The following is a 23,444-nucleotide window of genomic DNA, read 5'->3' as shown; positions in this document are numbered from 1 at the left end:
TTGAAACAAAGGAAACAAAAGGAAATATAAAAGAGGCCAATTAATAAGGGCAAAACTGTAATTGTTCACCGTTGAAAGTATAATGTCCAAAGGAAACAAAAAGGTAATAATTAAATGACTTACCGACCAAATCCAACTACCACAATTCGCTTCTTAGCGACCAAACCGGTTTGTTCTAGTCGCCTCAACACGCCCTTGAAACGACCTTGGCTTATAACTTTGAAGGGATTTGCCTCAAGATGAGTACCACTTCTCCGATTCACTGCGAAAATGTTGATTTTTGTTTTTGCTGGTAATTATGTTGTACAGTGATAGAATCACCAAATATTATCCGCCGCTGCTATACCTATACTGTGCTCACAAAAATGAAATAGGATGCAGTGGCTCCGGTGATCAGGTGAAAAGGAAGATCCAGAATAATGGAAACGCTTTGTATCTCCGCTCCTCTAGGTCCCCCGCGGTTGTAACCAACTGGTGATACCGATAAATCCGGCAATGCACTTCTACCGTAAGATTACAAACTGGCTGGAAAGCCAACAAGGTGAACTGGCTACCGACTGGATTAAATCAGTTTTACTGCACGCGAAATTGTTCTCACAGTTTGGTTATACTGCTATTCTCAACTTCTTCTCGTCGCCACTTTTGAGTTGAACAACTGAGACCGTGACGGAAAGGTTTCTTGTTCGATTAATAAAAAAAACTGTCTTCTCAGTTTGAAGTCACAAATCAGACTACTCATAATCTTTTATTTTTAATACCACGAAGATAAATCTTCAGAACACTTCTATACGAAGTAACACGAAGTTTGACATTTATGATTTCTGTTTAAACATCGAATGCGCAGGGTACGCTGAATCCATAACACTCATGACAATGAATAAGCATTTGATATGCTTTTCGAATAAAAACATAATATTTCAACCAAACACCAAACAAATTCATCGTTTACTGGTTAACAGCCCGAGCTTGTACCATGGTACAAATACCACAGGTGTGTCTTTAGTATAAGAATGGATTTTGTTCGAGTTTGTCGAATAAATATCAATACAATATTAAATCAACTTCAACTCCTTTCTTTTCTTTTTTAATATTGTTTACCCCAATATCCAAATAATTATAAAAAAAAAACAATTTCAGCTTCTAAACACCCAGCGCCACTAGGGAAAATCTTTTGTATAATTCCAATGCGAATCGTATTCAGATATACAATATAAGTCGCGTGACCCCTTGTTAGATCAAATACTGTTATACTATCTTCTGACGTTTCGATGTTCCGTATAACAAATAAAAAGTGTTATAAGGGTACAACTTTTGCTACCCGAGTTACACATATGTTATGTGCTTCAATCGTAGTAAACTCTTCATCACAAGAGGAAACATTTGCAACCGAGACCATCTCAGACAGCAAACGTTCAATCTCCGAGTTTAGTTTCTCCTTGCGCATCTTTTTTCCCGCATGGACTTTTTTCCCATTCGACGTGGATTTTACTTCAGCTTAAACCTTTGTAAATAGAAGTGGGTGGCGGTATTTATAGTAATGGAAGTAACTGACGAGTGGTTTGATGGGAAAGCCTTGACGCGAAGTCCATCGGTGCTGGCGGTGGAGAATCCATGACCACCGGAGGAAGAACTGGCGGATGAATTGTAGTTGGGGCTACCATTGATCCCTAATCCTATGTTGATTCTGTCATCTAAATATATCCTTTTAGGAATCGGTTGCCTTTGACTCGCTCTTCCGAGATCTTCCGAGAACTTGCTATCGACAACGCATCCTCCATGAACCCTTTCGCTTTGTAGCCACGACCACGAATCCTGGAAATCAAGTTTATTGTTGAAATCTGACTTTATTTTTTTAAATATGATTAAGTACTTACTTGAAAAAAAGCATTCCAACATCGCCATTTTGTCGAAGGTAAGCACCGAGAGCACTCGCAAAGCGCACCGAGAAGGCAGCATGAAATGAATGGAAAGAATGCTGTTTCTATTTTCAGCTGTCATAAAAAATGCAAGGCGCGAAAAAAAAGAAAAAGAGCATAACAAACGAGTCAATGTTTTATGCTTTCTGAAGGGAAGCATAACTAACGGACCCTAACCATAATCTAACAGCTCACAGATTGTTACTCTGGGAAAATTGGTCTATAATTTACTACACAGAAAGAAAAATCATTATTAAAATTAAGAAAACCATTGGTTAAAATAAAAAGTTGCGTTGGTTCTTTTTCGTAGAGAGTTGCGTACATTAGAAAAAAAAGTATTCCAACTTTTGTGACAACGATGGTTTGAAAAGCTGTATATCACTCTGAAATTAAAAGTACGAGCATTTAAAACAAAATTGTAGAGCTGTCAATCTCAATAACGGAAAAACTGGTGAAACGAAGTAGAATATTTTTATTTGGAAATTATTTTTTCCCCCAGAAAGCAGTCTCCATTCAACCCTTTTCTTTCAAAGTAAAATGATCTGAAATGAATAGTTTTTCCTTTTGAGCTCATTATTCAATTAAATTATTCTGTGGCTGGTCCTAATAATATGTACATATCGTCACGTCAAGGCGACCGCCTTATCAAAATACATAATCCAATCACTTGTTGGAAGTACGCCAACTTGTTTTAAGCGCATATCAATATCGTAGACACCGCGCTCTTGTTTGTCGTCTGTAGTGACCACCGGAACATGCAAATTATCTGTAAAAAAGCGATAATCTCTCAGACGTACCACGATGTGCTCTGGTTTTACCAGCAAAAGCAATACCTAACTTCACACTTGCTATTAAAACACCGGAGTTGGGCAATGCTTTTGATGATTTATAGCCTGTTCAGATTACGATCATTTAACGAGGTATTTGAAGTGATAATTGACAATCAGAAATGAAATGAAAATGAGATGAGTGAACTTTGAAATCAAGATTCTCATTATCATGTCAAATATCTCGTTAAAGATCGTAATCTGAATAGGCTATTAGTCTCCGGAACTTCCTTCCATTTTACCGATACTTTTTATGAACTTGTTAAAACAATATTACTTACCTTCCGGTTCCGTGTGATGGACAGGACCAGGACCGTGGCATTCCATTTCAAGGCACCACTTTTCCGTAGCTGTATTTAATAAAATTAAACGACGGACGAAACCAAAACAAATATTCGCGGTTGCAAAAATCTCAAAAGCTGTTGTTGTTGTTCAATGAGAGTCGAGGATGAGAGCGGCAGCTGGTGGTGCGCAGTAAAAGGCACTATGAGAATTATATATAAAAAAATAAATGGGCAAAATAATTTTAATCAGTAATATAAAAAATATATTTATTTTATTGATGGAGCCTACCAGAGTAAACACGAAGAATGTCGCGACGCGACAAACCTGGAGACAAACCCATCCAAAAGAATTGCTTTAAAAGAATTTTGCATGGGTTCATTGCGTTGCGTCACGCGTCGTTATTAATTTTGTTATTAATAACAATTATTTATAATGAACTGCCAAATTTCAATGTAAAAATAAGTTAATATTTCTAACGTACGGGTTATAAAAAAATATAAAAAATGACAATCCAAAGTTATGTATTTTAACCTCCTGATATTCTATAGTGCCTGAGGAATGTTTTGAGTGTTTTGAGTGATAACGTTTTTCCCGTTTTCCTTTATCGCTCTTTCATGCTCAAGTGTTTATCGTTAATTGATTTGACAGTTCTACAACTTTCCGGTTGAATGGGAGAACTTTTGATTTCACACTGAGAACGAGGGTAAATCAACTTTCAAATGAAAAAATTACTTTGACTGAAACTATTTTAACTTTCATTTTTTAGAAAACGAAGCACTTTTCAAGTGCAAAGTTCAAAACTTTCTCTGAAACCATGTTTGTTTTTTGTGTGTACATCATACAGGAATTTAAAACCTGACGATTTTTGAACGGCATGTTCTCACTGTTTTCGTTTACCTACACTGAAATTCGAAACAATCCAAAATTAAGTCATTTTCACTCATCTTGACAGCTAAGTGCAACCACTCAAAATTGAGTTTTTCGCTAAGTACTTAATTTTAAGTAGTTGTTAAAGACTTCATTTTGAGTGAAAATAACTGTACTAAAAAAACTGCGGTTTGAATAAAAAAACAAGCAAGCAAAGCAACAACTCAAGGTGAGATTTTGGAGATAATCCCCAATTTAAGTAATAATCACTCAACAATGTAAATAACAAACAATCCAAAAAGACAGTGTCAGTAAAATACTCAATTTTGAATACTTTCACACTCGATTTTGGATAGTTTGGTTTTTCAGTGTACGGTTATGTTATACGCCAGAAATATTACAAAAGTTGATTGGTAATCGTTTCGTCATTGGTGCGCCCCTCGTACGACTAAACGGGCTAAACGTCATTGCATGTTGGTAAACAAGAAAATACGATAAAATTTAGTTTTTCAAAGTAGAATATTTTTTTTTTATTAAAATCAAGCCTTCACAATGAATCATTGTTCAGTCGTATCGTGTCTAAATAGTAAACGTGATAAACAATTTAAATTTTTTAACTTTCCCTCGGATCCGGACATGTAAGTAGTAACTTCCTCAAATGTAAAAGTTCTTGTTTTCAAATAACCATTTCGCAGATGTTCTCAGTGGGTACAATTCTGCCACTGCCCGGAAATATCGGACCGTCTCCTGAATAACGGCCCATACGGCTTAACTAAGTTCGTAATTTGTTCGGAACATTTCGACCCAAATGTCGTCTGTGATGTTGTACATAGAAAGCTTCCATTACCAGCGTCCGCCGTTCCATACAGAATCGGAAAAACTCATATGACGGAGAAAATGCTACTAGAAAATGGCTTCGATGTTAAGCAATCTCGACCTGCACACCCCAAGCGCTCTTATGTCGAAGAGTCATTTGACGATGTTGTTCTAGTCGAAATGCTTGATCCTGAAGATCAGAATCAGGAGTCTAACGAAGAGGATTCAAATTTTGAATTTATTCGAATGAAATCGGACGATCAGCTGTTTGAATTTGAAAATGGTTTCAAGCAGGAATTTGTGGAGTCAGATGAAGAGGTGACAGGACCACACTCTGAATTGACCAGCTCAGATGTGCAAAAACGTGAGAAGGTAGTCGTCATAAAGGAATGTAGATACTGCTCACAGTTTAAACCTCGCTACAATTACGAAGTAGCGAAGAATAAGAATCTCGAGGAACTCATCAAGAAGAACAAAAAGAATATCGCCGAAGCCACGACAAAACTGCAAAAACTGCATGATCGACTGACGCTACGCAGAATAAAACGGAACAAACTGAAGAAAATGTATCAGGAATTGAAGGTGCGTTTCAAGAGACAAACGCAAGAGGGTATGAACCCACCGGAAAGCGAGGAAGGTAGTGCGAGTGATGACGAGAGCACAGAGCCTTGGTGGTGATTTTTTTCCTGGAAGACCTGCAACGCCGTTTCATGTAAATAAAACTATGTACGACTAAAATATGGTAAAAATATACCTGGATTGCGTATAAGCTGATTGCAAAAAAATATTGTTTTTAACTTTTCCGTACACAAAAGAGTATACAAGTGCTATAGAACATGGATTCCCAAATGTGTGTCGCGGGTTTAATATTTGGTGAATAGTAGAGAATAATTACTATTCTCTTATTTTTCTAACTACGAAAAAGAAATTCTATTATTTTTCATTTTCCGATATGCATTTCGTATTCGTATATGTATTCGAAAATGTTGAAAAAAAAAACAGAACATATATAGGTAAAATATATCCAATTCAAATTTGCTTTCCGTCACCAATGGTTCCAATTTGGTGAATTGTATTTCATTTGGAGTAGTTTAATTCTGATTTTAGAATTTTAGGCAGATTTATGACCACGTGTTTATTTCACTACATATGCACAACTTATTTACTGAGAGACTGATGTATAACCACTAGTATATGAGAATCCTATAGATTGTCTATGGATAACCCTCACATTCAACTGAATCTAAAACCGTTACTGAATCACAATTCTTCTTCATTGTCATCACTCGATTCTAGTTCGATCGTGGTGTGATATTCATTAGCAAGTGCTCGTATTTTATCCTTGATGTTCTTAATACTAATATCGATCCTGGCGAGGGCACGCATTCTAACGGAGCACGGTCTTCTGGTCTCGGATAGTTTCTTCTTGGTGGTCTTATATTGCTGAACTAGACCGACTGCACGTGTCCGCTCAGCAAAGAACTTGGGTCGGTATTCGTTTGTTTGCCCGCATTCACAGGCAAGTATGCCAGGATGAAAATTTCGATTAACCTCTTGGGCTTTCGGTTGTTCGTCATTCTTCGGTGGTTCGGGAATGGGTCGCCCAGTTGGTACTTTTGTTTTATTTAGTTGCGCAGATAGCACATTTGCGGATGTAGTCGGTTCGGAATCTACACGTTGTTTGAAATGAGGCTCCGAATATTCAGGAATCTGATTGATCTTTTTGAAATTCGATATTAGTACTGGATGACCGGCTATTACCGTTGGAATGCTTCCTTTGTAGATCCTAGGAATGTATATTAATTTATTATTGAAAAGAAATTTTGAATTTTCAAGTGTATCAGTTCAGTATAGATAATCGTCGTTCTCTTCCCAATGGAGCTCCAGTGCACTACTTCAAAATTTATCAAATTGACTTGCAGTCAATTTTCTACATGAATAATTTGTTCTATGATTTTGATTTTATATGGAAATAAACTACTAGGTGGACTAATCTGTTTCTTTTTTAGTTTAAGAAAGAAAATTTTGTAACTTGTTTATTTTATTGGGCGCGAAAACCTGTTAAATTTTCTCACACAGATTTGTATACTAAATTGAAACGATTTGTGTTCAGTCCATCAATACTCAGACATGAGTCAAAACCGAATATTAAGTAAGTTGAATTTTGAATCACTTTAGTATGATATACGCCGACGTTTGAGCAATATAGTATACCTTGAAAATTGCACACATGATCTAGTGCACTAGTCCTATATATGTTTATGACCAATGTATAAAATCCTGAACTTACCCCTGGCTTGGGAGCTTCGGGTTTACAAAGCATGTTCTCTCAAAGTGATCGGAGCATACACTAAACCAGGATTTTCGCACCTTTTCAACGCCTTCCAGGACCAACTTATCGTTCACCTTGTCTGATTTGCAGAACTCTACCCATTTCTCGCATCTGAAATGTTCGAGCCATTAAAAACTCTTAATGCAAAATGTTCACAAAAATATCATACTTACAAACCAGGATCAATGGGAAATCTGTAGAAAGACAAACTGCCGCGTTTCGACGTGCTGTTCGCACAAGAGAATACAACACATTTCTGGTACGTCATCACAAACGGACTGATTTGTTGGATTTGTTGAGTCTCAGATTAGGATATAAATAATTTAAATATGCCTTCAAAAATCAATCCTATCCTGTTGTTTTCATGGATTTGTTGTTGTTTGCAGTTTGGGTTGACATTTTTTTTGTGTTGTTTTGACGGCTAAGACCGATCACGGTCCATCTCGCTCTTGCGGTTGTCCAGTTTTCATTTGTGAGTGAATGTCATGTGGTTACCCGAATAAAAAGTACAATAAAAAAACTTTTTTTTTATTACAATACGAAAGAATACATTAAATTGACAATAAAAATTAATGTGGATTTCACAATACAAATACAATTACTATTTATTGTGGAGCACCATAAAATTTATAGTTATTTCATTTGGACTTTTATAATAGAAACATAAGGTTGATAAGAAAATTATTTTGAGCTTTTTAGTGGAATGTCTTTACTTGTCATAAGACGAGTTAATATCCAGCATTTTACGTGCGGTAATGGCCGCCACAATTTAACTCACATTTTGGTAGAATGCATTCGATTTGACGTTTGGCTTGTGTCGTATGACACCGCAACGATCATCATCATCATGAATTCATCATTATGATGATGAAAACTTATCGTTTTTGTGTCATACGACACAAGCCAAACTTCAAACTGTTTCCACCCTACCAAAAACTGAGTTGGATTGTGGCGGCCATTAGCGCTCGTAAAATGCTGGATTGACTGTTTCCTTGGTAACAAAACGCGCCGACCATTTTTTAGGCACTATCAAAATCGTCGCCAACATCTTTATTCTAAAATAACTAATATTCTATTAGTAAATAATGTCAATCTGCAATAAAAACAGGGCTCAATTTTGGGAAATAATGTGATTATTAAGTATATCAAATTTTGTTCACAGTTGATTTGGCAGATCTTATGGCCATTTCTGCTGGCGACGATTTTGGCGTCAATTTGTTTTGCGACAAGGTGGGAAATTGATAATACAATCCCATTGAATTCCACCACTTAATTGTATCTTGACAGATACGTATTTCGACCTCAACAGTAAGGCCGTCTTCAGTGTCTGCTATTTTGAGGTCGAAATACGTATCTGTCAAGATACAATTAAGTGGTGGAATTCAATGGGATTGTATTAACTCGTCTTATGACAAGTGAACATAAGGTTGTTAGTTACCGTAACAGTACACTCAGGAAAATCGACACATATTTCTCGCGTAGCATATGATTACGGCTTATAAACCAAAACCATGATTTTTGATTTTCTGGCATGAACGATTACTTTGTAAATTATTCTTCATGCTAGTTGAAACTCCGTACTTGATATCTCTTTAGAAACACATTAATTGCTATTTTGAGTGAACGTCTCATGAACCATTTGCACCATAGTGGTTTTTAAATCCTTTGTTTGCGCCCTCAACTACCATGCGGAATGTTTGCTTTGGTTTTTAGGTCTAACTTAGGACTAACAAATCTAAACAAATCCGATGGTGTTAGTAGCTTTGAGCAAACGGCTTAAAAACCAGACGTGTTGCCGATGATGCGAGTAAACGGCGCGATTTTTGTTTTAGCTGAAATGTTGTAGATTTCGAATGGTTTTTCATTTAATCTTGATCTGCTGTTATAATATAACCATTTACGTATAGTATTGACATGGTTTTAACAATGAAATGAGTTTCTACTTCAATAAATGAATTAAATTAGTCATAGAAAATTTGAACCTCATTTTTCTCGGTTCAGCTTTGTTGGTTTTTCGGCTTTAATCATATGTTGCTTTATGACAAAAATCTATGTATGTATTTTGAAATATGCAGATCATGCGTCGGCACCAAGGTCGGCACATACTTAATTGCATACAAACCCCTAATCCCAAGGCGTTAAGTGGCCCGTGCCGAGGGGATGCATGGCCAGGGGGTGAAATAATGACCTAGGCCTTTAACGGAGCCTGTGGGGTACCTGGGCACCCTCCACAAGAATTGTTTCTTACCGCGTCATGCTGGGCTCTGGCGTGGTGGACCTTTTTTCCTGAGCAACTCGTGGGACCAAAATGGAAAACCAAGTCAATTTTTTAATTAGTGGTTGTGGTACCGAGATCCGAAGCACACGCGTCTAGCTCCGAGAAATGACTGACTGTGCTTGCATGTCTGATAACCAAGCGGTGGGGAAGCATGGTACTAATACACATTCATTACTTATACTATAAGATGGGTTATACTTAAGGTTTGTACTGTCTACCACATCTCCCTTTTTATAAATAGAAAGGTTATTATTAATATTATTTGTTATTCAAGAATAATTAAAAATATATATTTATATGAAACTAAGGATACTCACTGATTTAGTAGCATAGTATTTACCTCAGCAGTACATGTGTGTTTGCTTACGTAATCTGTCGGAGCGTCGGAGCGCTTTGTCGTCTGGTTTCTCTTTAGTAACCTCGATGTCCTCGGCGTGGTCTGTAAGATCTGCAATCTTCTTCAAATGCAAAACATTCTGCTCGTACTTCTCCCCCGTTCCCAATGAATGAATTCAAACATTCGAACTGGTACAACCCTGGACCGAAAACTTTTCCTTGAGGAAGATGACCGTGAGTTTGTTGGTTGGATGTAGGTTTTTTTTGTAAGTACAACATCACCGATCGCTATAACACTCAGCTTTGGTGGACGATTAGTATCCTCTCACTGCTTTTAAGATGATTTCAATTCTTTATCTACACGCTTAGTTAGGATAATCTAAAAGTCGGTAAAAATACCGATAATCGAACTAAAGTGCACATACTTAAAATGTAGGTAATCATCGATTACCTAAAGTTAGGTAGTGGTGGTTATCAAGAATTAACGTTAAAAATATCGATTTCGGTCGTTTATTTTAACCTAAAAATAGGTTTTGGATGTTTGTTTTGGTCACGCAAAAACGTTGAAAATTACCGATTATTACGTTATTTTCTAGTGTTTTGTTTAAAGAAAAACAAAATTCTTCAATTGCTTCATTTATTTTTTATTGAGTAAATTTAGGAACCGGCTAAATTTTCCGCCGGATTATGGTCCCTGTTGTATGGCATTGCAAATGCTGGGTCCTTAGCCTCTTACCTACCTCCCCGTAGTGCTGGCCGGGATACTTGCACCCTTTTGGAAGCCCAGTTAACTAACCCCGCTGGGAACTTTTGTCGCATGCAAACAGGGAGGGGGTGTGGTACTTAGCTCCTCTCCGGAGGTGTGAACCTTATCGAGCGTCTTGGAAGCGTTGGGAAGATCAGGTAACTAATCCCGGTGGAAACTAAGGTCGTATGCTAACAGGGAGGGGGGTTTGCTCCACTCCGGAGGTGTTAACCTGATCGAGCGTCTGTTCTTCATGGTAGGAGCGTCTGTTCCCCACGCTAAGGGCGGCTGATCATCGTCCGAATGCCAGCGAGCAAACCCGTGACCAACATTCCCAACCAACAACGTACACCGCAAAGAAGACCTCATTGAAGGTGACAAGCGTTCGAGCCCTGATCCATCCTGGAAGCTTTTCGGAAATGTGAGATCAAAAACCATTTTCCGTAATTCTGAAAATAAATATGTAGAAGTTAATATATTATTCCCGGAAGTTGTCCCTTATCAATCAACCACTTACCATCAGTTTTAAATCGTTGATTATCTCGATGTTGCCCGAAGAATTCAGCGGCAGGAACAAGTAGGTTTTCATAGCTTGCACAACAAAGAGCCGGAAGAAGCACTTATATTTACAAAGTCAAGAAAAATCTAATTTTAGGTAAAAAATAACGTCATCGTCTAAAACATCAAATACTAAAAAGTAGGTTAAAAGAAACGAGAATTATCGTTAATTTTTACCGATATTTCTAGTAAACATCCATTACCTAATTTTAGGTAAAATAAAAACCTAATTTTAGGTAATCTTATCTAAGCGTGTAGGTCAGCAAAATTAGTGGAAGTCACTGCTGTGACAGTTCGTTCAAAGTTTTTTTTTATACTCTGCGCGTGACTTACAACTTTGAAGCAACCCAGCTTATCTTGCCTGTAGTCGAATGAGGAATGTTGTTATACATTTCTAGATGCCGATCTACTTCAGGTCGAAATTTACCGTATAGAACATTAAAAATCTTCTGTCTTTTCAGAAAAGGGCGGTTTTATTTTGCACTTTACCTTAACGTTAGTATGAAACCATTGATGTGGCGTATGGTTCAGAAAGATTCCTTTGGTTTGGCAGTACTCCTCGAATTAAATTGAAACGGAATTTCCCAGATACCGAAGATTTTGTCCCATATTTTAATGGATTGCTTTACAGCACATAACATATGTGTAACTCGGGTAGCAAAAGTTGTACCCTTATAACACTTTTTATTTGTTATACGGAACATCGAAACGTCAGAAGATAGTATAACAGTATTTGATCTAACAAGGGGTCACGCGACTTATATTGTATATCTGAATACGATTCGCATTGGAATTATACAAAAGATTTTCCCTAGTGGCGCTGGGTGTTTAGAAGCTGAAATTGTTTTTTTTATAATTATTTGGATATTGGGGTAAACAATATTAAAAAAGAAAAGAAAGGAGTTGAAGTTGATTTAATATTGTATTGATATTTATTCGACAAACTCGAACAAAATCCATTCTTATACTAAAGACACACCTGTGGTATTTGTACCATGGTACAAGCTCGGGCTGTTAACCAGTAAACGATGAATTTGTTTGGTGTTTGGTTGAAATATTATGTTTTTATTCGAAAAGCATATCAAATGCTTATTCATTGTCATGAGCATATTTATTAACCGCATTTCTCAAACATTTCCCATGTGTGGCGTCTCTCCCAGTGGTGTGCACTACTAAAAATCTACACATATTTGTTGGCAGAAATCAATAGGTTTAACTTATGATGTATATTAGCGCACACATAACCATTCTCCACGCGAACTACTAATAAAATATATGTCCAAATAAACTTTATGTGTGGTCTCGAATTATCAATTATTTAATTTATGTGTGGTTCTATATCGATTATATTAGGTTGGAGCTATTGCAAAAATTTATAACGGCGACACATTTATCTTAAATAGATATTTTTGGCAGTGTGGCTTCGCACCCTAATTTGACTTTTTTTTCTAACATGTATGTGACCGACTTTTTGTCTTTCAAAAGTCTTCTACACTATGTTTCCTTAAACTATCAATAACAACAAGTAGAGTTTCATTTATCGGATTATTTTGAAGAAATATCGATTTTTAAAAAGGTGATGCCTCACCTAGATTTACCCTCAGTTAAATGTTCAATGCACAGTTTTGGTGTTTTCTGTTTCATTTTTACATGTTGTTGAAGTTGCTCTACTTTTGGTAAAGAGTATTCGGAATACTATCAACCCAAAAGCAATGTTCTAATAATGAAAAGAATGTCATGAAAAGAGATAACATTAATATCGTACATCGTAATAACCTATTCAGATTACGTGGTTCATGGCATGATAAATATTATCTTGATTTCAAGACAAAATTTTCAAAACGACTTATCTGCTTTTGTAAACAAAGATTTAAACGACGATTCGACGAATCTGATAGCTCTCCACGCAAACCAACACCATCAACAGGTAGCGAAATCCTTCACCTACCTATTGATAGTGCTGGTTTGCGTGGAAAGCTATCGATTCGTCAAATCGTCGTTTGAATCTTTGTTTACAAAAGCAGATAAGTCGTTTTGAAAATTTTGTCTTGATTTCAATGTTGAATCATCACATTTTCATTCGATATAATATCCAAATTGGAAACACCTCACAGTTGCGATGCTCTCCTGCATTATGATGAGCGAGCTTGCTTTCGTATGATTGATAATTTATAATGTTGCTTCTAATCTATCTATTGTGTGATTGTTGCGCATCGTAGACAAACATTGGTGTATCCCTCGTTATCCTTTCGAAAACCGAAGACTGCATATATAAAACTCGTTCCCAATGTAGAACAGTTCTAAGGAATACACTTTTCTACACATGTTGAATAAAATCTAAATTTTTACCATGCTGACTCAAAATATTATATAAATTTAAGAGGAATTTTATTTTCGTATGATAAATAAGTTAAAATGGATAAAAGATGAACATTTCATCAAAAATCGCCTGAAAATAGAAGTTTACTCTACAAATAAATCAAATTAGATTTCATCAAATATAAATTAGTTAGTAACAGCATAGGAGAGACCTTCTTTTGGATGTAATCCGTCATTTTTAAAAACAATGTAAAAAATTGATGATAGAAAAATAAATATCATTATACTTCGGCTACAGATCTTGCTCTTTGTAGTCTTGGAAAAAAGTGTTATAATTTTCTGATCATATGGTATTTGTTTACACTTGAAAATGACAGAACGATGTTCCCGTTCCCAATTATAACAGTTTTGGCTCATCAAAAGGGGGTCAACTCTTAGATTGGATTTTGTTCGAAGATCCACTTATGTTATGTGTTTACAGTTATGATCGTCACAGTTTCAAGTTCGCATGCCGACTGAAATAATCAATTATTACCAGAATGTACCCTCCCAACAGTAAGGGTCTGAGCAAATCAATGACAATATTGATTCATGGTTTATCTGGTCCTACGCTGCATTGGATCTGGAAACTTGTACCAGCCGGCAACCTTCACATCTTTCGCATATTTCATCAGCTTCTCGTCCCATCTGTCTCGCAACCGTCTCCTCATACTAGATTGACCGAGGGATCCTTGAATCTGCTTCTCAAATTGTTGGAATACCAAGCTTAGAGCGTCAAAGAACAAGGTTGTTTTCATACGAGATCTCAGTACCAAATGCAAAATAAGATTTTATCTGATCTTTCACCTAGCTGTTAACCATTATATAGCCCGTAATTAATTATCATTATCAGTAGTTTCAATAATTTAAGATATATCTATCGCAGCGGTTTCTTAGATTGATCGGATTATACTTTCGACATATCGGTCATATTCTAAATCTTCTGTTTTACCTATTACCAAAGTATAATAAATTGACCGACGTTTGTAAACTTATGTCTCTTCTTGTTATGCACTATCTAGCAGTTTAACGCGATAAGCAATCAGCTTTATTAGGTGACCCCTTGCTTTAGAATCTGAACATTTGCAACCTGAGCAACTATCTTTCATTTTTCTTTAAGAATTGGACAATGCCTCTAACGGTCGATGATCTGCTTCTAGCGTGAATGATATTTCAATAATGTAGATCTGGAAGCGTTTTATTCTCTAGATAATTCCCAATGCCACCTTCTAGATTGGCGGATATCGCTGTTCTGTTTTTAACTAAGTACGCGAAGCATAGCACTGCTCCCGAAGCATCCGTCACCAAAATGGGTCTTTCCTTTAAGTCGAAATATCCAAGATGTGGGGATCATCATTCAGTTTTCGGTTGGACATTTCCCGTTCCTGTTGCTTGAACTTTCGTTTGTTGACGTTGAGCGATAGACCGGATTTAATTAACGTATTTGCCGCATGTTTTACTGTTCCGTCTTGGTAGTCCTTTCTCAAACCCCACATCAGAATGTCAACGATAAAGCCATCATATACGACCTCTATCAAGTTCTTAAAAAACACCAGAACGTTAGGTAGCTTTAAAGGTTTCCCCAAATACACGCGACGAAACAATCGCGATGCGATTCTATCGTTTAGAGACTGCGATTCTGTCGCCGTTGCTATGGAAGCATAAATGGAACTTTGCCTGCAGCGACCCAACGATAGAATCGCGGCGATGAAATTGCTTATATCTGGAGGAGCCTTTACGACATAGACCCCACTTTGTGAGTAAAGTTGTAATGTCTCGACTTTCTTTCACAAGTTCAACATGATGAAACGTTAAGTATCGCAATCTTTTTTTTATGTCCACATTGTTGACATTCTTTCCAATCGTACTTGGCAGGCAGACTTGCAAAAGCCTCCTATTCCCTGCTGTTGTTTTCCCTAGCAGAGACTTTTTAATACCTTCGACGACATAAAACGTGATCGCTGTTGAAATTGTTTCGGACCCCCAAGAACTCCGTCAAAATCAGTTTCAGAGGTACTCCTCCGTACGCCAGAAAGTGCTTTGAATCGTTCACTCTCTGCTATTACTTGACATCTATCATATTTTGCAGTTTTCAGGTTGCATTGTCAATAAGGGTATACGTGGATCCAGCATCTACGAGCGCATCGATATTTTTTCTACGTAACACTTGATGAATTCGTGCTTCTCATCAGCCATATTGTAGACTGACAACTGCTTCTGCTTACCATCGTTTTCCACACAAGTCTCGACATGTCTCTCAGTCCTTGATCGCTTGAAGTTAGATTCTCGGTCAGATCTAATCGACGCATGACTCCGTTGTGATAAAATTCAACGTTAGACTTCCATTAGACTAGGGTAAAATGCCCAATAGTGGACCCCCTAGTAGCGAAATTTTGCTCTTCCTGGCATAAGGAGTGGAAATTTTCAAAATATTAATTTTGCGTGATATCTAATATCAAGCTCTGCGTCTCCTCTTCACGATACATACATGAAACACTCAAATTCTCGACGTTATTCATTGAAATTAACATTTTAAAGTCTGACTGAATTCGCCCTATAGTAGACCCCCTGGGGGTCCATAATAGGAAATTGCTTCCCTATAGTCGACACTTCATTTGATTTTTATGTTCCGTTTCGGTACTTTCTTCTTCCCTATTATGAACCCCCTAAAATATTCCTATAATGGACACTCTCGTGTTTATTTTTTATAGAATTGTAAAAAATCATCTAGTTTTACTTTCCATAGCATTTCCAATGGATGTAATCAAATCATAGGACTGTAGGGTAGGTTCTCCCGATGGAATTTCATAGCAAAATGTTAACATTGTGCTGTAATAATGCAAACATGGCTGGAGGGTCCACTATTAGTTGGGGGTCCACTATTGGGCACTTTACCCTAAGAGACGAAAAATTACCTTTCATGAGGCAACGATGAGTTCTATCAGTAGCCGAAAATTCTCAATTTTCCCAATGTTGATATCTGCCGCAACGCCAGCATCTAGCTTTTTAAGCCAAAATTCTACTATTCCTATGGTACGTAATGCTATGGATGATCTAACTGGATCCAGATTTCATCTAGGCTGCTTGTTGTTTGTGCGTTGATGTTTTTCTTTCAAATTCTTTGTTGAATTACTGATTTAAATTTTCTTAAAAGGTTCTTCATTACTTCAAACCATGGATAATATCCATGGAACCCCAATCACAATGGAAATAGTACTTCAAATGGAAATTCAAATCAAACCACTTCTTCATGAGACACTGCCGTTTTGACGTTGTACTTTCCAATAAGTGAATTCAATCACAGCTCTATGCTTACATATGTCTTCTAGCCACATATTTCATTCCTTAGTGAATCCAATCACGCTTCTTGCTCATAGTCTGTAGTGAATTGAATCACGTTATCCCCAGTTTCTACTCTGAATAATCAGACATTCGCATTCATTGTGAGCCTTTCATCCTAAATTCCAGAATTAAACAAAGAATTGAAATAAACCTAATTTGTGTGCAAATACCACAAACATCTGTTTCAACACTGCATATTTCCAATGGCCCCTAGTGCAATGCTGAAGGTCAACGGTCAACGCATCAGTATGCATGTATCAATGACTTATGTCTTCTCAGCGAAGCTACTCTCCTTTCGCTATTCTAAATTTGCACACCAATACAGTGAATTGAATCACATTCTAGAACGCAACAACTTAGAACTCTTGAATAAGCCCACTGCCAGTGAATTCAATCACATGTACCTTTCCAGAGCCTGCGCTGCTCTACTCTCATATTGTTTCCTTCCGTTCTCTTTTTTTCTGACATTCGTTTCGCGAATCATTCCCCGCTACATGCGTATATGGATCTTTTATGGGCTTAGACGATCCCCACCGATGCGTATCCAAATGAGTGTCTAGTATAGGAACGAAATGTGTTCATATTTTATTTATGCACTTGTTCTCGCACCGGTTGTTTCTATCAAGGTTGTTGAAGTGCAATCATGCTTCGCACCGGTGGTGAATATCCGGTTGCTATTGAGGCAAACACGGAAATATTGTACGTGGATTTCCCTATTGGACCCGACCGTTCGAAATAGTCGCTCCTTGAACGGTCGTTGAAATCGCCGTTTTCACCTTCACACCCATCTTCATAGTAAAATCTGTCAAAACTGGCAAGTCTGCCACGTGCTTTTTGCTGTTTCCCTCGGACTTCTCTTTCTTTTTCCGATGTTTTGACATCTGTGTTGATAGACAAGGAGCAAAAAACAAGGTAATCTACCAAACATTTATTGAGTTTGGCAAACCTTGCTGGAAAAGGGAACGTTTGAAATAGGCAAGTGAACTGACCTTTTAATCCATTGGTCAAGTAAATCTACAATAAATGAAATCAGGAAAAAATATTATTCATTTTCAAATCTTTCAGAACGCGCTCCAACTTTTGTAATATAAATATGTGCGTAATGCATTTTGTGATTATCAGATTAGCTAGACACACATCTGCTAGGTGGCGCTAGCTTATATGCAATAATTTAGTGAGGTGGATATCTTGAGATCTACAAGACTTAGAAAGATTTTGTCTTCTACAAAGTTGTTCGAGTAGCCATAACATTTCTGATGGAGACTAGTTTAGTTTGGAATTCATACGCATAGCGGCGCTAGTGTATGAGAAATAACCTGTTAGGTTAAATATTTCTTAATCCGTAGTGGCCATCTTCTACAAAGTTATCCGAATTATCTGTTAGGTTGGTTATTATGTAAGATTTAACAGGGTAATCAAAACCAGAAGTTTAGTTTGAAACCGCAATACTAATTGGCGCTCGAGTTGAGTCGTATCGAGTCAAGTACGAGACACTGAAGATGGTCTTACTGTAGTATCTGTCAAAGGTACAACCAAGTGGTGGAATTAAATGGAATTGTACGAACTCGTCTTATGGCAAGTTACTTTGTAGAATACGGCAATATTCTGAAAATTCCAGATTTTGAGATATTTAACCTATCAGTTTATTTCTTATAGACTAGCGCCGCTAAGCGATTGTGTTTAAAACTAAACTTGCTTGCATCATGACGGTTTTCACCACCCCTACAACTTTGTGGAATACGGCAATATTCTAAAAATTTCAGTTTTCGAAATATCTAACCTAGCAAGTTATTTCTTATACACTAGCGCCACCAAGCGGTTATATCTTAATCTAAACCTGCGTTGATCATAATGGTTTTAACCACCCGAACAACTTTGTAGAAGGCGGCAATATTCTAAAAAATACATATTTTGAGATACCTGACATTTCAGGTTATTTCCAATACACTAGCGCCGCCAAGCGGTTGTATTATTAACTAAACTTTCGTCATGATGATTTTAATCATCCGAACAATTTTGTAGAAAACGGCAATATTCTTAAGATTTCAACTATCGAAATATCTAACCTTTTAGGTTATTTCCAATTCACTAGCGCCGTCAAGCGGTTGTATTTCAAATTAAACTTGTTTTCGTCATGATGGTTTTGACCACCCGAACAACTTTGTAGAAGACGCCAATATTCTAAAAAATCCAGATTTCGAGATATCTAACCTATCAGGTTATTTCATATGCACTAGCGCCGCCAATCAGTTGAAATCCAAACTAAACTAACCTCCATCACAATGGTTTTGATGAGTACCCGAACAATTTTTCAGCAGACGGCAGATTTTTTATTTATGGGTTACTTTATATTTCCGTGTGATGGTTTGGCAACGGTTGGAGCGGGTCGCCAAATTTGCCAACTCGTTATCCACCGAAGGCTGCGTTTACATTTCCCAAACCCGTTTACCAACGACCGGTGCGAGTTCGCGTCATGATAAAGGTTGCTATTTTGGCTTTATTTACGCACTGGTGGGGATCGTCTTAGGCAACAGCCCCCTTTAGCTACTGCAGGCGGTGAGACGCGGAATATACTCCTGACTTGCGCGCGCTCACATGAGCACGTGGTTGTGTAAACCCTATGCATAAATATAGCTATACTTAGTCGCGTGATGCTTTTGAATATGCTAGTGCACCTTCCAATTACACACACAATACATACTATAACGTTAATGGATTAAAGAAGAAACGCCATTTTGTTTTTTTTTCCTGGCTCATGACTTGAGACATGAGCGAAAACTTGAATTAATGAATTAACAATTATTTCTTAACCGATAGGATTCAACATACCTTGATAACAGTTCATCCAGCTCATTTTCCTTACGCAACAATCACCCAATAACACAATTCAACACACAACACAAAAATGCTTTTACCTCTCATGGCATTTTTTCCAATTTCTTGCATTTAATCACAAAAGTACATTATTTCTCTTTTTTTCCAACGAATATGCACATTTATTTCTCATTCTTCTTCGTTTCTTTCACATCCCATTTTTTTTCAAGAATTTTATTTTCCACCCGCGCTTGCCGCGTGCTTTTTGCCTTTCTTGTACAACAAAGTTGTACCAGAAAGGCTTTCATTTCACTCCCAAAACGTACTTTTTATAGAGCGCTTGTAGACCCACAGTATTATATACCATTCGATTCAGCTCGACAAACTGAGCAAATGTCTGTCTGTCCGTGTGTGTGTGTGTGCGTATGTGTGTGCACATTGAAACATTAGCCAATTTTTCTAGTACTAAACCTGAATCGATTTTGCTACAACAAGTTGCATTCGATGGGGAATGTTTTCTTTTTGTTCACTATTGAGTTTCATAATGATGGCACTTCTCAAAAAATAGTAAATATTCAAAGAGTTATGAGACATCATTATTTCGTAACAAATAAGCTATCGATTTTCTACGTTATGTTCTCCCAAGACACAATTTATTCGAAACCGGCACACTGACAGCATAGAATACACAGCTTACACGGAAGAAAAAACTTCACAAAGAAACATAGAAACCCATTAATGAGTTAAAAAGTACCTATTTTAGGATTTCATGTACACAGAAAAAATAAAGAACCTAAAAAAAAAGTTTAAAGAACTCAACTTTGAGTACGAAGTTCAAATTTTTAACTCAATATTAGGTAGTTTTCTCACTTCCTCTCATGAATGATATTATATTGTCTATCCGGAATAAATTTATACCGCTTTTTATACCGAAGTTGGGTTTTTCTCCAGATACAGGCAACTTTCCCAACTTCGGAAGTAGTGCGCTGGATTCGCCTAAAGATGCGCTAAACAACGCATCAATTAGTTTGACAAATAAAACTTCGGATGAAAGTTCGGTTCGGAAGTCCCGACTTCCGAATTCTAACTTGGTGCTACGCCGACAATAAACAAAGAGAGCTGCATCGACCCAACGTGTGCTGTTCCGTGGAAGAAGCCAAATTTGAGTTGTTTTCACCATAGTCTCGGATGAGTGAAAATAACATAAATTTGAGTTGGTGAAACTTCATAGTGGGTGAAAATTCAACACGGGAGTAAAGGCAAAGTACTCACCGGATTTTTTCGCATTTTACTTATTTTTGGCTTCTTCCACGCAAGGGCGGATTTGAGTGAAAGGAACCGTAAAGTGAGTTGTTTCGCGGTTCCGTGTATACACTGAAAATTCTCGTTTATTTTTTCAAAATGACCTAAGAAACATATTTTCATGAATGAATTTTAATATTGCGATCAACAGACCAATATGATAGCTTTTGATTGCAGTACACAAATTAATTCATGAAAAAAAGGTGACATGTTCTTTTTAAAAGTTAAGCGTCATTTCTGCCATTTCTTTCCCCTATGGGCCGATGTGAGCAGTGAGAAGTGAAAAGTGAGACGTGAGAAGTGCGAAGTGAGTAGTGAAAAGTAAGAAGTAAGAAATGAAAAATGAGAAATGAAAAATCACCAGATGATCCGAAATGAAAACAAAAATGTTTTTCCAAATTTAATCTAGACTATCCTTTGAAAAGAGCTGAAATTTTTTTTGCTAATATTTTCAAATGGATATAATAGAAAAACGACGCATCCCACAAAAAGTGTTGTATGGGTGACCATCGCAAAATCAGTCAAACTTTCTAGTGAAAATATCGGAAACAATCCAAATTGAGCCCTACACTGAAAAAATCAGTTTAAAAATTTTAAAGTCGATTTGCGAAAAAACGCCCTTTTTATTTAAATGAAATTTTGTCTCAAGATAGGTGATTATGTTCCCTGCCAACCGTCCATACATCGCAAGCTGGGCACTCTTAAGGAAAAAAAGTTTTTCTAACAAAAACTTTTTCTTGTCGGAATTATTTTCAGTGTATTTTCATCTGAAATTAAACCAATGAAAGCCATCGTTATAGAACCCCAAGCAAATCTATTTTTATGATACATTGTCTAATTTAGTCACTAAATATAGTTTGTTTTTAAATTAAGAGTAATATTAAGAAGGGGTTTATATCTTCAAAAAAAATATTATATTCCATTATTAGCTTCTTTAGTTGCGACCAGTTACGACCAAAACATTGTACTCTGCCTGACTATACAGGAATACTTAATATGAGTATATTATGTATACATATGTTAAATCCACCCCTTAAGAACACTGAAAAAATCAATTCCGTCAAGAAAAAGTTTTTGTTAAATTTTTTTTTCAAAGTGCCCAGCTTGCGATGTATGGACGGTTGGTAGGGAACATGATCACCTATCTTGAGACAAAATTTCGTCCAAATCGAAAAGGGCGTTTTTTTGCAAATCGACTTTTAATTTTTTAAATCGATTTTTTTTAGAGTAGGGTTCAATTTTGAGTTTTTCAAAAAGTTTTATTAGAAAGTTTGACTGATTTTGCGATAGTCACCCATACAACACTTTTTTGTAGGAAGGGTCGTTTTTCGATTATATCCATTTGAAAAAATCAGTAAAAACAAGTTTGACCCTTTTCAAAAGATAGTCTGAATCAAATTTGAAAAAACTAAGTATGCACTTTTCTTTTAACTGCACTTCTTAAATATTGACCAATAAATTTACAAAAAGTCAACTTAAACAATCAGAACACTTGCAAGTTCCCAAAAAGTTCTATTTTGGCTTTACGCATTTTATTACATTTCCCGCATAACTTTTCAAAAGGACGTAAGTAAAATTTTTTCATGAATTCTCGCTTAACTTTTCAAAAGGACGTAACATTTTTTTCATGAATTAATTTGAATACTGCAATCAATAGCTTTCATGTTGTTCTGTTGATTGCAGTACTCAAATTAATTCATGAAAAAAATGTTACTTAGGTCCTTTTGATAAATTATGCGAGATCTATAGTACAGCAGAAAGTCCATTGCTGATAAACGTTCATTTCGAACAATACACCGCAGATTGCTGGTTAATTTTTTTTTTGACATATACTCTGTCTCGCTCAAACCAACAGCGAATAATCTAGCGACTACTTTAACGAACTATTTAAGGAACAGCTACTTTAATCGACCGTGTCCATTTAGCAAGTACGGTGTTGAACATAATCTGGAGATTAAAATAACACTTTAATAAAGTTTAAAAAAAAACTTAGCAAGTAACCGCACAATATTGAGTAAAACAAATTAAGGGTGTAGCATTTCTGCATGCGGTGAATGAATTTCGCACCGTGTATATAACTGACAGCATGAATGTTTGTGTTGCTTCTTTCGTGCTTTATTGATGATGCTAACCTCTCAAGCAAAGTTTTCCAAAGCTTCAAATGTGGAATACGAAAACTAATCCCGCATAATCATGGACCATACGTAGACCGCATCTGTTATAATTGAAGAGAATAAGTGTTATTGTAGCGATGGTCTCACTAATAATAGTTAACTATAAATTGACAGTTTCATATACTGTTTCAACAGTAGCGCAGATGGTAAACGGCCAAACGACCATATGAGTAATAGGCGGTTAAGTATAATTAACATTTAAATCCGGTCGTTTTTTCGAACAATATTTTCGTTGTACCATACATCAGTTGGTAGATGTACAATTGAAGAACTATATAATTACACATCGACAGCATGTTATGTATTAACAGTAAGCGTTGATGTAGGGTTGGTATGGTGAATCAAGCTTAAAATTGTATGCTAACAATGAAGTAAATAGTGACAATATATCTTATAACGCATATGTAATTTTGACTGCATGGTATGTCGTATTTCATTATGCGGGATGGACGAACACACACGCGCTAGAGACCCGAAGCCGATGACTTCATCCG

At 36.6% G+C, this 23,444-nt stretch overlaps 3 protein-coding genes and 1 long non-coding RNA gene across 4 annotated transcripts in view; 2 read left to right on the top strand and 2 right to left on the bottom strand.

Moving 5' to 3' along the window:
* LOC134209838 (vacuolar protein sorting-associated protein 41 homolog) overlaps nt 1–23,444 on the top strand; it is a 124,537-nt gene that overhangs the window by 38,320 nt on the left and 62,773 nt on the right. The window lies entirely within an intron of this gene.
* Nucleotides 2,472–3,221, bottom strand: LOC134216667 (uncharacterized). Its single transcript, XR_009980764.1, has 2 exons — nt 3,025–3,221; nt 2,472–2,682 (listed from the first exon to the last, which is right to left on the bottom strand). It is a non-coding gene; the product is annotated as an uncharacterized LOC134216667 (long non-coding RNA).
* Nucleotides 4,335–5,551, top strand: LOC134216665 (uncharacterized). Its single transcript, XM_062695512.1, has 2 exons — nt 4,335–4,533; nt 4,591–5,551. The coding sequence occupies exons 1-2, from the start codon at nt 4,448–4,450 to the stop codon at nt 5,387–5,389; spliced, it is 885 nt and encodes a 294-aa protein (XP_062551496.1). The 5' UTR covers nt 4,335–4,447; the 3' UTR covers nt 5,390–5,551.
* Nucleotides 5,813–7,464, bottom strand: LOC134216666 (52 kDa repressor of the inhibitor of the protein kinase-like). The gene is made up of 3 exons (XM_062695513.1): nt 7,217–7,464; nt 7,002–7,154; nt 5,813–6,497 (listed from the first exon to the last, which is right to left on the bottom strand). Exons 1-3 carry the CDS (start codon nt 7,309–7,311, stop codon nt 5,972–5,974), a joined length of 774 nt encoding a protein of 257 aa, XP_062551497.1. The 5' UTR covers nt 7,312–7,464; the 3' UTR covers nt 5,813–5,971.

Source organism: Armigeres subalbatus, chromosome 2, assembly GCF_024139115.2.
Source record: "Armigeres subalbatus isolate Guangzhou_Male chromosome 2, GZ_Asu_2, whole genome shotgun sequence".
Taxonomy (NCBI): Eukaryota; Metazoa; Arthropoda; class Insecta; order Diptera; family Culicidae; genus Armigeres; species Armigeres subalbatus.
This window is presented reverse-complemented; position numbering and strand designations above follow the sequence as displayed.